The sequence below is a fragment of the Melanaphis sacchari genome, unplaced genomic scaffold, assembly GCF_002803265.2.
Source record: "Melanaphis sacchari strain LSU unplaced genomic scaffold, SCAv2.0 Contig0_pilon_pilon, whole genome shotgun sequence".
NCBI lineage: Eukaryota > Metazoa > Arthropoda > Insecta > Hemiptera > Aphididae > Melanaphis > Melanaphis sacchari.
In genome coordinates this window covers 24,897,844-24,915,498 of record NW_020270366.1, presented here as the reverse complement: position 1 = coordinate 24,915,498, position 17,655 = coordinate 24,897,844, and the positions used below count along the sequence as shown (strand labels likewise).

Genomic DNA, 17,655 nt, shown 5'->3' with positions numbered 1-17,655 from the left:
TACTCTTAATGTAGCAATACTAAGAAAAACGAAAATTAAAAAAATTTTTTTGAGTAAACATAATTTGTTAGATAGCAGCACAGTTTAAAAGTCTGCCGATTCCAATAGTTAATTGTGCAGCTTAACACTTAGGGTCCTGTTTAAATTGTTCAACGCACGGTGGGGGATTGTGATGTCATTGTCATAATGGACTATATAGTATTTAACATCGGTTATCAGCGGCTATATAGTAAACATGTAGTGGAATAGTAGAATATTATAATTATTGAACGAACGTTATCGTTTTATATTAGCACATACATATAAGTTTTGTTGAAGGTTCATTAGGCATTAGTTTCGGTCGGTGGACGGACGTCTTTCGTACTGGTTCACTCATAATAAGAAGAGCTCTATCGATATTTTCTGTAAGTACCTACACTTTTAGTTTCGATATAATCAAGATACTACATATTAAAAAATATCAGTAACTTTCGTCAAGAGTATCACACGACTCGCATAATCATATTAAATAAATAATAATAATAATATACATGTAATCGTATTATTGACGTGATATTATCATGAGCGTACACTGCGCAGGATTACCGTCGACACATTCGCACAGCTGCAAGGTTGTGCAAGGTGAACGAGTTTTGAGGTTATATAGGTCACAAACGATCGACAAGCGCGGTAATTTAATTTTTCTTATTATTAGTTTGTTATCCGGTACGTAATCCTTCGAATGGTCAACAAGTGTCAGGTGTGCATTTTGTTTTTATTTATTTTTTGAATTATCGAATATTTTAATATTATTCATAATTTTTAATATTTAAAAATGTATTAAAAATTGTTGAATGGTTCTTTTACATATTTAAATTGAAATATGTTTATTACTTACGTTATGTAAATTCAATTTTTCATAGTTTGGTTTTTGCAATGATTTGTAAAAACCTATTATTATTTATTTGTTTTTCATTAATGAAAGGGTATTAAACTATAAACAAATTATTATAATATTAAGTTGTATATTTTAACTAAAAATATTTTTATATATAATATGTAGGTATAGCCTATAAGGTATAAAGATTAATTTACATTACCTAACTTATTGTTATTAGGTTTGCTATTATTATATATTTTGAAAATCATTAAGCAGTGTTACGGTAAAATAATTTTTCTATTAAATTTAAACCATTTATAAATTAATATGGATATAATATTCTCAAAAAAACGTCGCATTTCAAATTAAGTAATTCTACTATTTTAAATTAAAATATTTTATTGTAAATATATATAGTTTACTTAATCATTTTTAAAAATAATAACTGTTATAAGTTAATATTTTAATAACTGTCAATAGTTTAAATCAAACACATTGAAGAAGAATTTAAATACAAGAAGTAATTAAAGTAAAAATCAGGGAATATTTTTGAGTTGCTAACCTTTACATATTTTTGCTTTAATCAACTTAGTTTCCGTTATTAAATTATTTTATAAAAACTTTTTTATTAAACTTCGTTTAATTTTATTATGTAATATTTATGTCAAAACCTCAAAACTAATTAAAAACATCTTTTCAAGGCCTTTTATATACTTATATATATTTTCCGATGATAGGACAATTTATTTTAATTAAGTAGTTTTCTTTGATTTAAATTTTATATAATACGTAGTTATATGTATATATATTAATTTTAACATTTATGAAATAATGTAAGGTCATATGAACAATATAATGTTGAGCGAGAATGAAAACTGCTCTTACTTGCCCTTTTCTAGAAATGCCCTTGAAAATATATTACGATTATTAATAAATTATATAAATATATAGATAACAAAATCTTTAAAATTATTTGTTTCTATCAATAACTATAATATAGCTTGTAGGTAATGTAGTATTAATTATACGGAGGTCTTATTAAATTTTTAATTATATATAGGTAAATAGAATAATTTAAAAACCATTTATAATTTTACTTTCTTTATTTAGCAATTGGTTATTAATTTTTTTTAATGAACTTCCTCTATACCTCATTTAGTTCATGTAACTTTAATTGCCAAGAAGCTGTTCAGGTTTAATACATTATTACCTATACGTTCACAAATTATTAGCTATTTACCTATCATTCATTTTTTGAACATAACTAATTTTTAAGCATCAATGGATATAGATAATACTAATCATCATGAGTCGCCAGTTAGTATAACAATATAATATTATATCAAAAATAAATCTTAATTCATAGCTATTTATTTTTAATTTTATATTATTAAATATACTAGTACTTATTCATTATTAATTTACAATAAATTAAAAATCTTTATAATTTAAAAAAAAATATAAATTGAAAAAAATGAGTTATTATTATTTTCTTATAGTATTAAGTAATACGTAACTATAGACATGTTCTGCTTCTAAGCAATTAAAATTATTTTGATAAAAATGAAGTGTGTTTATAATTTTTTTAAGTACCTTTGAAAATGTTTTGTACTTATATATTAATAATACCAAAAGATTGTCTCAGTTTTAATTCTTGATTATTTTATGCATGTGTTGATGAAGTTAAGTATTTAATAAGTATCTACTTTGTAATCGATTTCTGATAGCTGACTTAAAATCTTAATAATTCCAAATTCCTAAAATCCGAATCATTTTATATTTTGGTTATTTCATTCGTATCTAATACATTTTACGATTTATTTATGGCATTAATATTTATTGGCTCTTATTTTTTGAGTGTATGCATACACGTATAGTAACTAACGTTATCAATTCTTAAGTAAATAGATGCCTAACTAGGAGGTACCCATGTGGCTATGTATTATTGTTAATGTAATATTGCATTTGCATTCGCATGTAATTTATAATTAGGTGTTAACAATGTAAAGATGTGTAGAGTCATGAATATTACATTGAAGTTATTGGTATAAATTAATTATGAATAGTTTAATTTCAAAAATTGTAGGTATATTGTGAATAACCAATATTTTGTACATATTATAAATAGTACAAAAAAAGAAAATTAATTAATTAAAAATATAAATAATATTACACAATTTATATTTTCTTCAATTTGTAATTGTATTAATTTTATCATATTTAATACACTATACAGTTATATCAATTGGCTACTATACATATTAAATACTGGTTATATTGCACTGTGCACAATTTTGTTAAAATTATAATAATGTACACTCGTTATGTTTATATTTTATTTTTATTTTCTTGTACTTAGACTTAAAATAGTCTAAAAATAATGCTATGTTAATGCTTACCATAATATATTGTCATTGACTTAGTTATACCATAGTAAAATATTTAAATTATAACTATGAGAGAAGAGAGGATAAATTAATAAGAACAAATACGTACCGTATATTACCGTAGGTATAATGGTGTGAAACTGTGAAGGTAAGATGTTTACTTAACTAAAAATCTACATATTAGGCATGCATGATATAATTACTATAGTAAATAAGATACTTAGTATAATTTATTTTAAAATAAGATTACAATTGATTATATGTGTAACGCGAAACAGATAAAAATAAATTTTTACTATAAAATATTCTTATTTATTATTTTACTATTTTTTGAATCATAGTTTTGAAAAAGTCTTCATTAAAAGTAATTTTGATCCACGAGCATAAAAACAGACTTTTCAATATTCAATACTTATTTTATTGATGATCAGACAGTTTATCATGATTAAATGTTTGTCGCTTTTCCTTTTCATTATTGTATTTTACAGTAAAACTGTTATCTTATTTGTTTACCTTAATAATATATCATATAGGTAAGTCGTGATGTAAGTTTCTCAAATTAATTGTAATTTTAATTTTTAAGGATTCAAAATGATCCAACTAAATTTTTCTACTTTTTTATCACCTCCTATTGAAACTATATTAAAATGATTTTTATATTTTCTTATAAGTAAAAAGTTATCGAATATCCATTATTCAATATCTATACATTAAAAAAATTAATATACAAATCTATATTATGTAAAAATTATATTTATTTACTAAAGTTAATTTATCAAGTGTTTATGTGATTTATGTTGATGATGTCTTACAATGTGACCTTGAACATATTTTTGAGTAGGTACAATAGTAAGGCCACGAATTATTCATGTATAATAATTTAACAAGCATATACAATTTTTCGTATAATTTTTTTTTTTTTTTTTAATGAACATAATTATATTAAATAATGAGATATTAATTATCGTATATTTTGCCAGTTTATTGGTATAGATTTTTAAATTCTTTGTTAATGCATATTAACAAAAATTTCAGATTGAAATGATTATTTAATAATTATTAATATACTTAATTATATCATTTTTTTAATATCAAGATATAATATATTTAAGCAATAGTTTTACGAATACTTAATAAATCAATCAATATCTGTTATGTACAGACTTTATTTGTATTATAGAGTGTTTCAAAATGATTATCCGACTTCAAAAAATTATATTTACTGTAAAATTTGATTAATTAAATTAGAATAAATTTTATAAGTTAGTTGATTACATTAACTTTTAGGTATAATATTTACAAATGTTCTATATGACTTCCCTTACTTACACGACATACATCTAAATGATATTTAAATTCTTCATAAACCTATTGAAGCATGTATAGACTGTTATCAAATTGATGGCGTCTATAATGCGACTTTCCAATTAGTCAAGATCTTTTAGAAGGGGAGGTACTTAAACACTATTTTTTAAGTAACCCCATAGAAAAAAAAATCACAGATTGTTAGGTCCGGTAAACAGGGCTAATGACACTTTTTGTTGCTCGGTCGGCATTTCGATAACAACTAATTAAATCACGTCATTCGGCTAAGGTGCAGTTTATCGCAAATTATCGGTAATCGATAAAAATTCTATCACCCTACCATTCAGATGAATGATGCTTCGTTTACTACAAACTACAGAATTAATATTTATAATCTACTAAATTGAATGAATCATTTTGAAACATACTGTATATTATCCTATTTATATCTTTTGTATTGTATCGCATCATAACATATACTCGTACTTTGTATTTTTTACTTGAAATTTAAAATCATTTTTTAATTATTAATTAAATTAAATTGTATGAATGTATTTAAGAAAATCGTTCAAACTTAAATAACATCAAAATATAGCATAGGAAATTTATTTTTAAAATTGCTATTTTTATCAAAAATAAATCATCATCATTTCTAAAATTGCCCCTAGAAAGTATTAACACACCTTAAGGTTTTGTGGCCATTGTCTTATACCTAAAACCTTCTCCACGGTGTGCTTTAAAAATTTAAAATAAATTGCATCTTAAACAGTGCAACCGTTTAAGCGTAAATGCATAACACATATACATACAATTATATATACAATGATAGAACACTATATTATAAAAGTTATCAAATACATAGATACCGTTAGTTTTTACTGTATTTAGTCGCGTTGGATACAGATTCGTATACACTACTCATGTGTTAATATTCAAGTTCTGATGTACTCAAGTCTCAAGATTCATGTAATATTGATATTATTTTGTATTTAACATATTATATTGAATTATAAATTTAAAAGTACTATTATTAGTTCTATATGACGTTTCAAATCCAATGCAAGTTTTATTATCAAAGTACCTATATTTTGATTGTTTCGATGATATGAACTTATTTTATTATAACTTATATTATTGAGCAGGTAATAAATATAATAATTATTTATAAGAGATTTATATTTATGTACCTACTCTTATCTCTTACTTAAGTATTTGAAAAAGCATACCTAACTACCTATTACATTATTTTATGTGAAATTATTCAAATAATATATCGAACTAATATCGAACTTATTATTATTGTTTGTAAAATAATACTTTTTCAAAACATTATTTTGGCAGTTATTTTACAAAAAAATATATAAAAGATTTTTGAATTGACTTAAAATAATAGGTACAATCAGGTACGGATCTAGGGGGGGACTTAAGGTCAAGCCCCTCCTCCCTAGACATATTATTTCTTAATTTTTTTTTTTATAATTCTACAGATCCTGATATTACTATATTTCAAATCACATATATGTCTGATAATTTAATATAATATTATACAAGGTGGATATATATATCCGAAAAATTGAAAATGTAAATAGACGTTTAGATTTTATTATTTAATTAATAAATATCATATTATATTAAATAATCATTAATTTATTTATTACATTGATTACATATACCTATTATTATGACAAACATTTTAAACTATGAATCAAGTACCAATAAAAAATTGTTCCTCCCCCCAGATCTTTGCTTTGGATCTGTGCCTGGATACAATATGTTTATTGGCATTTCATGATTATCAAAACTAAAATATGATAGTTAAAATGTTGATAAACTTTTTTGTATTTATTTATTTATTTATTTATTTTTTTTGTTATTGGTTTGCTAAGATTTTTAAACATTTTTATTTAAATTTAAATTTTTGAATTCGCTTTATTTTTAAAATATTTTATTACTTTTTAACACTTATTCGAAAGTGTTATTGATTGAACTGTATTTTAAAATGGCATCAATACAAATATTATTGTGTTATATTTGTTATGGCTTCGTACTCAAATACAAAAAAAATCTTTACAACCAATTTAATTTCATTATATTCTTTGCACAAATAAAAAATACAGTTTAATATATAAAATATATACTACAGGAGTTATTTATTAGGTTTCAGGAAATAAAGAGTTATTACTAAATTAAATAAAAATAATTATTTTATGAGTAAATAAAATATTTAAATATTGGGTTATATTTAAAACTTAAAATTTTAAAGTTATTGGGTCTATATATATTATCTTTTTAAATTTAAATATCAGCTATAAATTCTAGTTATTTAAATGATATGTAAAAATTATTATATAGCTGAACAATTACAAATTATTTTTATACAGTATACAAAAAATAAAAAGATAAGATAATCACAATGTTACATAATATGGTAGTTATTATTGACTATGGAATAATTTGAATATTACATATTATAATAGTATAGAGAATGGATTTTATAGTAGATGTTTGGTGGGAAAGGTATTTTAATAATGCTAATTCAATGTTAAGATTTTAATTACCTACGCTATTAGACTTATGACTCAAGTATAAGTAATGAAACATATATAACGGATTTGCTCAATTAAAAGTATTAGTGTGACGCTTAGACATTTTTTCTTCGAGATACGAAGTATTGTTGAAATATTTGTAAAAATTTCATGGCTCTAACACGGTATTAAATAATAAAGAATGGGCATCTCTTAAAATTAGCAGAGCTGTTTCGATCTTTAATATAATTTTCCGATAGGTAGTCGGTACTCGGTAGTTATGATCTTTGTCATATTTTACGCACAGATGGTATTATAATTGTTATGATTTTGTGTGTCCATAAGATTGACCGATGTATAGGATTGCAATGGCTAATGAGTTGTGGATGTTTTTAAGGTTTATTCTTAAAATAAGTTTTTTTCTAATTAATTAATTAATTAATTTTTTTTTTTGAATTGTAGGCTACCCGTGTGAATATAGGACTTGGTTGCACATTCAAATTTTTGATTCTTTTAAGAGCAGTCGATTTTGATTCGAATTTACTATCTTTAGACTCTATTTATAATTGTATATATACCATGTATTAACATCATTATTATTTACTGAGAAAACATATTTATAATATGTATATATTATATATAAATATTAAGTATGATAAGTAATACATTTAAAAAAATACATGAACATTATTGAAATTTGAAAGGGGTAGACAAATAGACATTGACACTACTTTAAATGATAATGCATACGCACAAATTTTTTATTTATGCACAAAATAAAATTTTAAATTCATAAATATATTAGTTATAACGAACAATAGGATACAGATTGTGGGGTATTCTGATAAATATATATATATTGAAGTTTAAATATTTATAAGTAAAAATGAAAAAACCTATACAGGTATAATATGTTACTAGATTCTAAGAGGAACAATATAATTTGTTACAACCACAAAAATGTGCAAAAAATTTAAAATTTATAAGATATTCAAATTAAATTTAACGTTCTTTTTAAGTTTTCTATAAGATACAAAAATGTAAATATCTTTTAAATGCATATTATGCACAATTTTATTTTTAAATATTTGAGTTCAAATTTTTACAAAATTGAATATTTAAGCAAAATACGACGATTTTAGTTTGAAAAACAGCAAATTTTTGTTATTTTTAGATATTGTAATTTTAGTTTAACTTTAATAACAGGGAATAATTATTAAAATATTTGTTTATACTATATTATCATGGATTTTATTATGAATCTAGTATATTATTGCAGTTATAGGGTTGATATACTATATTTTCTTGGTATAAAAAACTTTATCAGTTAGTATAATACATTTTGAAAATTATATTTTACTTGTTAAGAAGTTAAAAAGTATTTAAAAAATTCATTTTTAAAAGTTATGTTTTTTTTTTTTTTTTGTCAGTATGAAGTTAGAAAAGTGAAAATGAAATATTCCTGATGAAAAAAATAATTCATCTGTTATCTGTATCGACTGTATTTATAAATGTATTGTTTATTGAAAAATTAAATTCTGTCGAGATTATTTTTTTGTGATGTTTGATTGTTTATATATCTGTGCGTGTGTGTGTTTGTGGGGGGAGGGCGAGGGGGCACTATTTTTAATTGATTAATGCATGTTTGTATGTTATCACTTATTGACTACTGAAGCATTAAAATCTGGCCCCTACCATAATAACCAATTGATTTTAATAAATCGATATATTTAAATAATTTAAGCATGAGCATTTCTTAATTTTGATTTTATACAATATACTATACAGTTAAGTGTTTACTATATAAGCCCATAAGTTAAAATTTAAATCAATGATTTTAATAGTATGCGCATAAATGTTTTTAAATTAGTATTATGACGGTATAATATGTCCTTGCGTCGTTTATGACTTTATGAGTATTATTGTTGTAATATAAATAGGTGTATGTATTAGTTTTTAAAATTCTTAAGCTAAATTATACAAATATATAAATACAAATTTGGTACTAAAAGAATGGCTACATGTGGCATATAACTAATTTGACGTGTATATTTCATGTTATAAACATTTAAAAATATTAGAACATATTGTTGGCATTATAATTTCTATTAAATCTGATATTGTCCAGATTATTAATTTTTTATAGTGAACAACATTGAAGATTTACCTACGGTCACTTCACTACTTCAGGCATTTCAGCCTCTAATGATTTTTTAAAAACAACAATTATGTTATATTATAACAATACTTATCATCCGTGTTTATTATATTACTTATGAGAAACATTGTTGAAAATAAATTATATTTTCTTTGTACTTCTTGAAGAAGACTTAATCTGACAAGACTTGGCACTTGGTCAGAATTTTGCGAAACCAAGTTCCTTAACTATAAATAATTGTACATTTAGAAGACGGGTTTTAAATTTTTAATTCAACTAATTTAACAAATTATATTTTTCCTAATTAGAACACTGAATGTTAACAATTTGTTAAAAAATATATATTTATTAATTAATTTAATTAAATTGATTTTTATTAAATGTTTATATTATTTTTTATAGATTATAATAAAATTCTAATTGTGTGATCATAATGATAATTTCAAATGTAAGTGGTTCCGTCCGGAACCATGTTCGAAACCAGTTCATCGCTCTTTCCATATCACGAGCGAGGTATTCATCAAAAGTTGAATACAAACCAATAAGAAGTGTTCTTGTAGCTAACCGAGGTGAGTATTCAAAAGAAATGCTATTATTAGTACTATTAAATATATATTATACATGGGCTTGGTTATCTTATAAACATAGGTGAAATTGCAATACGTGTATTCAGAGCATGTAATGAATTGGGTATCAAGTCTGTTGCTATATATTCAGAACAAGATAAAATGCATATGCATAGATTAAAGGCTGATGAATCATATTTAGTTGGAAAAGGAAAAGCTCCAGTAGAAGCATACCTTGACATACCTGAAATTATTCGAATAGCAAAAGTAAATTAACATACAAGTAACAATATACTCATTTTTAAAACTTCATAAACAAATCATTGTTGAAAAAATTGTTTATACGAGTTTTAAAATTAAGAAATTACTATTTTGACTGTTTATTAAAATAATGTATTTAAAAGGAAAACGATGTTGATGCTATTCATCCTGGTTATGGTTTTCTATCTGAGCGATCTGATTTTGCTCAAGCAGTCATAGATGCCGGAATCCGATTCATTGGACCAACACCTCATGTTGTACAACAAATGGGTGATAAAGTTGCAGCTAGACAAGCAGCTATTGACGCTGGTGTTCCAATTGTGGCTGGTACTCCTGGTCCAATTAGAACATCTGATGAAGCTATTGAATTTTGTTTGAAACATGATTTACCAGTTATTTTCAAAGCCGCTTTTGGAGGTGGTGGCCGAGGTATGAGGGTGGTCCGGAAAATGGAAGTAAGTTATTAGAAAAATATATATTTGATTCAATTAATATAACTTACAATTTTAGGATGTAAAAGAAAGTTTTGAACGTGCTAGCTCAGAAGCAAAAGCAGCTTTTGGAGATGGTGCCATGTTCATTGAGAAATTTGTTGAAAGACCACGACATATTGAAGTTCAACTTTTAGGTGATCAAGCTGGAAATATTGTTCATTTATATGAAAGAGATTGTTCAGTACAACGTCGTCATCAAAAAGTTGTTGAGTTGGCACCAGCTCCTCATTTGGATCCAAAGGTAAAACTATTTTACCTAAATCTATTAATAAATAAAAATATTTGTTTTATAGCTAACTGCATTAAATTTAACAGGTGAGAGATTTAATGACTGAACGTGCTGTAAAATTAGCTAAGCACGTAGGTTATTCAAACGCCGGTACTGTAGAATTTTTAACAGATAGTAAAGGAAATTTCTATTTTATTGAAGTTAATGCTAGACTTCAAGTAGAACATACTGTTACTGAAGAAATCACTGGGTAAAATTAAATTAAACTAGATGACTATATATTTTTAAATTTTTTTTAGGTAATATTTTATACTTTGTCATTACAGTATTGATTTAGTACAATCTCAAATTCGGATTGCGGAAGGTGTTACATTGCCTGAACTTGGATTAACACAAGACTCGATTAAGCCTCAAGGTTTTGCTATTCAATGTCGTGTTACCACTGAAGATCCTGCTAAAAGTTTCCAACCTGACACTGGCCGTATTGAAGTAAATATTAATTATTGACATTTAAATGAAAAACTATAATATATTATTTTAAATACTTTTAGTAACACTTATTATATTAATTAAGGTATTTAGGAGTGGTGAAGGTATGGGTATTCGATTAGATGGTGCTTCTGCATTTGCTGGAGCAATAATCAGTCCATACTATGATTCATTACTTGTCAAAGTTATTGCTCATGCTGCTGATTTACAAGCATCTTGTGCTAAAATGAACCGTGCTTTACGTGAATTTAGAGTTCGAGGAGTAAAAGTAAATTGAACATATCATAGTTATTTCTTCTTAGATTAAGTTTTACAAATATACAAGTTAAATGTGTTTTGTTTATAATTTAGACCAATATACCATTCCTGTTAAATGTATTAACTAATGAAAAGTTTGTAAATGGATCGGTTGATACATATTTTATTGATGAAAATCCTCAACTATTTACACTCGAACCATCTCAAAATAGAGCTCAAAAACTACTTAACTATTTGGGAGAAGTTTTAGTAAATGGTCCTCAGACTCCATTAGCAACCAGTTTAAAGCCTGCAAATGTACACCCCAATGTACCTGAATTCCCTGCAGGTACATATGTTTTTATTTATTTTATTTTTTCAAACACAATTAATTGATTAGCTTTAAGTATCTGTACTACCTAGTACCTACTTTACCATCATTATGCTCTAATTAATAAAATGTAAATTATAATTATGGTGTTGCATGTATATAATGCGTGTATATAGTTTGTGAATTTGGATATTTTTTTTAATTTTTAACGATTTTTTCTAATAGATGATATAAATTATTTCAAGACTACACCAAATATGTTAGCTCAATTATTTATAATTATAAATTGTTTTACTTGTTTTTCCTTTTACTTTTTGAAAAACTAAAAAAAGTTCTTTTAAAGAACTAATCACTAACTAGGTATTTATAACATAACAACCTACTGAAAACAAAAACGCTGCTACAGACAATACTATTAAAAGTTGTTTGACTAATGTGATTATTTATTATTTTTATTATTCTATTTTGTTTTTGTATGGTTTTATGTTCTCGTATTTATTATTATTATCATCATATTATGTTATGATACACATATTTTTTTAATTATTTTAAAATTATTCTATTTTAGTACAGTCTTAAAAGCAAACTTTCTCAGTGACATATGAATAAATTAAATTAAATTTCTAGACTGTGTTTTTAATTTATTATTCTTCAATTTCATTTATTGATATTTAATGTTTAATGTGTGTATACGCCTTTTAATTCAGGGTTTTTCTACCACTATAAAAACCATATAGTTTCTCTATACTAAATTCACCCTTAAGATTAAATCTAATTTTTTTCAATAGTCAATAGTTATTTAAAAAGTTTTAAATTCTATTTATAACTGATACTTTCTAAAAAATATAAAAAAAAGTACATGATTAATTTTACAGCTTTTTGTGAATGTTTATATTTTTTGTTAAAATAATAGCTGTTATTGTGGTAACATTTGAAAATATTTGTAATTGTCTTTTAAGAATATCATCTTTTAAAAATTATTCAAAAGTTTTTCATTAAACTCACTATTTAACAAAATATTTTTTAATTTGTTACTTCTTTTCTCTCTAATTTTTAATGTTTATACTTGTATTATTCAAAACATGGGTTTTTTAAAAATAAAGTTAATCATAGAAATGGTATACTTTACAAAGTAATAAACAAATATCTAAACTAATTATAAATTTTATAAACAATCTTAACAGTCTAATTGTTTTAAATGCAGAACGTTAGGTTTCATATACTCAAGAGGGCAAAATAAATTTTCTCATTGTTTACAAAAGAACAAGTTTCATTTATTTAAGTATATAATTTAAACCCTTTCATAAATACATAGACAGATTATTTACTTAATACTTATACAATTTATAATAATTAACTATCTTATGTGTGAAATATTCTTTTAACAAGTCTATTTGTATTATAAATGTATGCACCTGTTTTACTCATTGTTTTCATATCACTGTGCATATTCTGCTTGTCTAGATTACATTGCACATATATTAGGCAAAAATGATCCAGAAAATAATTCAGGTAATTCATGATTTTATATAATAAACTACTTACTTTAACTACTTATCTAATAGTTAATATTTTAACATTACTGTGTATTCATAAATTTTAGGATATTTAACATTAACTCTTAGACCATATACATTAACAAGAACTAACAATTAATATGTTTTATATTTTAATATTATTTCAGTTTATATTTTTAAGCCACATATTTATCAAATATTTTTACCATACCTAATATAAAAATTTTAAAATTTTAGAAATATGGTATAGAAATCAATATTATAATTTCTTTAAAATATATTTTAGGTTTAAATCCACCTCAAGGATTTAAACAAATTCTTACCAAAGATGGACCTCAAGCTTTTGCAAAGGCAGTTCGAGACCATAAGGGACTTTTGTTGATGGACACAACAATGAGAGATGCCCATCAATCTCTTTTGGCCACTAGAGTCAGGTTAGCCAGATTTTAATTTTATTTCATTAAAACTTTTTGTTTAAATAAATATACATTTTAGATCTCATGATATTCTACGTATTGCTCCATGGGTGTCGCAAAGTTTCCCAGGGTTATATTCATTGGAAAATTGGGGTGGAGCCACATTTGATGTTGCGCTTCGATTTTTACATGAATGTCCATGGGAAAGATTAGCAGATATGAGATCAGCTATACCTAATATACCATTCCAGATGTTATTGCGTGGGGCAAATGCAGTTGGTTACACAAACTACCCTGATAATGTTGTCTTTAAGTATGATATTTTTTAAAATTATATATAGTACTTGATTTGACTAAAATATTTTTGTTTTTAGATTCTGTGATCTAGCTGTTCAAGCTGGTATGGATGTGTTCCGTGTATTTGACTCTCTTAATTACTTACCAAATATCATTCTTGGTATGGAAGCAGCTGCTAAAGCAGGAGGTGTTGTTGAAGCAGCTATTGCATATTCTGGAGATGTATCTGATCCCACTAAAAAAAAATACACTTTAGATTATTACATAAATTTTGTTGATGAGTTAGTTAAAGCTGGTACTCATGTATTATGTATTAAGGTAAGTTAAATTTAAGTTTAAACTTAGCTTATAAACTATTTAAATTCAAACTAAACATTTTTCAAAAATTTCATAAAGCTTAAAAGACTGAAGAGTTTAAGAATTCTAACTCTTTATTATTAAATAAATTATATTTATAAAAAAATATGATATTATATTAATCAGGATATGGCAGGACTTTTAAAACCTCGTGCTGCTACTATGCTCATTGGTGCTATTCGTTCTAAATATCCCAATTTACCTATCCATGTTCATACTCACGATACCAGTGGTGCTGGAGTTGCTTCTATGTTAGCTGCAGCGCAAGCTGGTGCTGATGTAGTTGATGTTGCTGTTGACTCAATGTCTGGCATGACTTCACAACCTAGCATGGGTGCTGTTATTGCTTCATTGCAGGATACCGAATTAGATACAGGTAATAATAAATATAAAATAAATCTTAATTTAATACATTAATACTTAAAAAATATTTCTTGATACAGGTTTGAACTTAAAACAGGTCTCTGAATATAGTGCTTACTGGGAGCAAGCAAGAACTTTGTATGCACCATTTGAATGTACAACAACAATGAAATCAGGAAATGCTGATGTCTATTTAAATGAAATTCCTGGTGGTCAATATACCAATCTCCAATTCCAAGCTTATTCACTTGGATTAGGAGATTTCTTTGAAGATGTTAAAAAAGCTTATAGAGAAGCTAATATTTTACTAGGTGATATTATTAAGGTAAAGTATAAGTTATATCACTTTATTATCTTTTAAAAAATAGGTATTTAGTTTTTAATTTTCAAAATAATAAATGTTTAGGTAACTCCGTCTTCAAAAGTTGTTGGAGATTTTGCTCAATTCATGGTACAAAACAAATTAACTGCTAAAGATGTACTAGAAAAGGCCGAAGAACTGAGTTTCCCCAAATCTGTTATTGAATTTTTACAAGGTGGTATTGGTGAACCATACCAAGGTTTCCCTGAGCCATTGAGATCAAAAGTAAATGATTAAATTATTATATTAGATATTATTGTATTTTTACTACAGAAGTAAAAAAGCTATCCCTAAAATTTATAATAGTAAAATAGCCTTCTTGAGAAAAAAATATTTTATCATAAAGTTAGCTCATTCATTACTGAACATTATACAAAAACAATTATTATGTCTGTTTTATGTTTAAATAAAAACATTTTATTGAAATTCCCAACTCCTCTACTCATAATATTATTGTAAATTCTTTAATACTTTTACACTTCTTTTAGTATTACTATAAATTCAAAATTTCTCATCTAAGATAATATTAGTTTTTGATTGTCACCTATATCCTTATCAATTTTACTCGCCCCATTCTTTCTTTAACAAGAAAAGGTTATTTTTCCATTTCTATAAGAGAAAAAATCTATTTGTTTTTTACAATCTTTTATTTCTTATTTTTCCAAAGTGCCTTCACTGGTTGATTCTTACCCCGAGTAACTCAAACCACTCCACATTAATTTAAATTAAGATAAATATCCATTATGCTTATTGTATTTTTATCTTTCTTATGTATAGATTGTATAAATTCCAAATTAAAAATTAAAAATAAATTACTCGCTTCTTAATTTTTGTTTAATTTTTTCCCATTGTTATAATTGCAGGATGTTTTATATAAATTAAGTAATAACTTACTTTTATACTCTTTAAATTTAATCTATTTCTTTTTCTTTTATTTTATTAAGTAAAATACTTGTATAATTTAAAACTACAAAAGTCATTGAATTATTATAGGTTTTGAAAGACATGCCACGGATTGAAGGACGTCCTGGATGTACTTTACCTCCTCTAGATTTTAACAAAGTTAAATCTGATTTACAAGAAAGATATCAAAAAGTCACTGATTATGATGTTATGAGTTCAGCCCTTTATCCTACAGTCACTGATGAATATTTGACATTCAAGGAAAAGTATGGACCAGTAGATAAACTTGATACTAGAATATTTTTGACCGGACCTAAAGTTGGAGAAAACTTTGAAGTTAGTATTTTTAAATAGTTACTTAATTAAATATATGACTAAGTATTGTTTTGATAATTTTAATATAACGAGTACAATTTTTTAGGTAACAATTGAAAAAGGTAAAACTTTAGCCTTCAAAACACTTGCAATTTCTGAAGAGCTAACTGCTAATGGTGAGATCGAAGTATTTTTTGAAATGAATGGTCAATTACGGTCTGTGTTCATACGAGACAATGAAGCTTCTAAAGTATTTAATTTAATGAAATTAATTATCTGAAGTAATGAGTATTATTATTATAAAATGGTTGTCTTTTTTTTTTTTTAGGAGATGCATATACATCCAAAAGCATCTAAATCTGATAAGGGACAGGTTGGAGCACCAATGCCTGGATCAGTAATGGATATACGTGTGAAAGTAGGCGATAAGGTCGAAAAAGGTGCACCATTAGTTGTTCTATCTGCAATGAAAATGGAAATGGTGGTACAATCACCTATTGCTGGAACAGTTAAACAAATTGAAATAAATGTTGGAATGAAATTAGAAGGAGATGATTTATTGTTATCCATTGAACCATAATTTTGTTTAAAAAATGAATTTATTAGAACTCAATGCCTTTATGTTTATCATCCCCCCCCTGAAAAAAAAACAGATATAGTTTTAAGATTAATAAACTAGTCAGCAATTGTTAAAAATGTATGTTTAAACAAATTGGTGGTGATAATCCATTTGAACAAATAATGTATACTAATGTAGACATTTGTTTCATGATTTTTATGTTTTTAATGTTTTAATGTTGTAATTGTCAAAATATTGTTGTTAATATTTATTTTTAGATATTATTTATGAACTTTTTATGAAAAAAAAAACTATTTTTAAGTGTCTTAATTTTTAAAATCTTATTTTTATACGATCAAAATTTTTTCACTATATAAATTCAACTTATTAAAATCTTAAGTCGTCATTAAAAAGTTTAATAATTTGAACTATTTGAAATATTGATTATATTATTTTATTATTATAAACTAAAAATAATTTATGAGTAAAATCTGAATTAATATAACTATTATTAATATTAAATAAGTTTATTTATGCATGTATTAAATAGAAAATAGTTTTTAAATTTCAGTACCTACCTATATATTAGTTTAAAAATGTTAATTAATGTAATAGTTATTAATTTTAAAGGTGCCAAAGTAAATAATAATAATAGTAATTATGTGATAAAATACTGAAGATTGTTGTTTACCATCAACCTGTCTTCATATTACTAATATTATAAAC

General features: G+C 24.7%; 1 protein-coding gene across 4 annotated transcripts; it reads left to right on the top strand.

The window, feature by feature from the left end:
- The first annotated feature begins 218 nt into the window (after positions 1-218).
- LOC112594312 (pyruvate carboxylase, mitochondrial) lies at positions 219-17,035 on the top strand. 4 transcript variants are annotated; one of them, XM_025339030.1, is made up of 19 exons: positions 219-404; positions 9,637-9,803; positions 9,883-10,067; positions 10,205-10,516; positions 10,572-10,796; positions 10,871-11,034; positions 11,111-11,273; positions 11,359-11,541; positions 11,625-11,859; positions 13,306-13,353; positions 13,645-13,792; positions 13,854-14,087; positions 14,149-14,389; positions 14,555-14,804; positions 14,872-15,116; positions 15,198-15,377; positions 16,146-16,391; positions 16,477-16,620; positions 16,699-16,950. In XM_025339030.1, exons 2-19 carry the CDS (start codon positions 9,668-9,670, stop codon positions 16,948-16,950), a joined length of 3,591 nt encoding a protein of 1,196 aa, XP_025194815.1. In that variant the 5' UTR covers positions 219-404; positions 9,637-9,667. The 4 variants fall into 4 exon arrangements, with proteins under 4 accessions (XP_025194815.1, XP_025194842.1, XP_025194824.1 ...); XM_025339039.1 differs by lacking the exon at positions 219-404 and adding an exon at positions 639-739; XM_025339057.1 differs by lacking the exon at positions 13,306-13,353 and having other exon boundaries at positions 220-404; positions 16,699-17,035.
- The last annotated feature ends 620 nt before the right edge of the window (positions 17,036-17,655 follow it).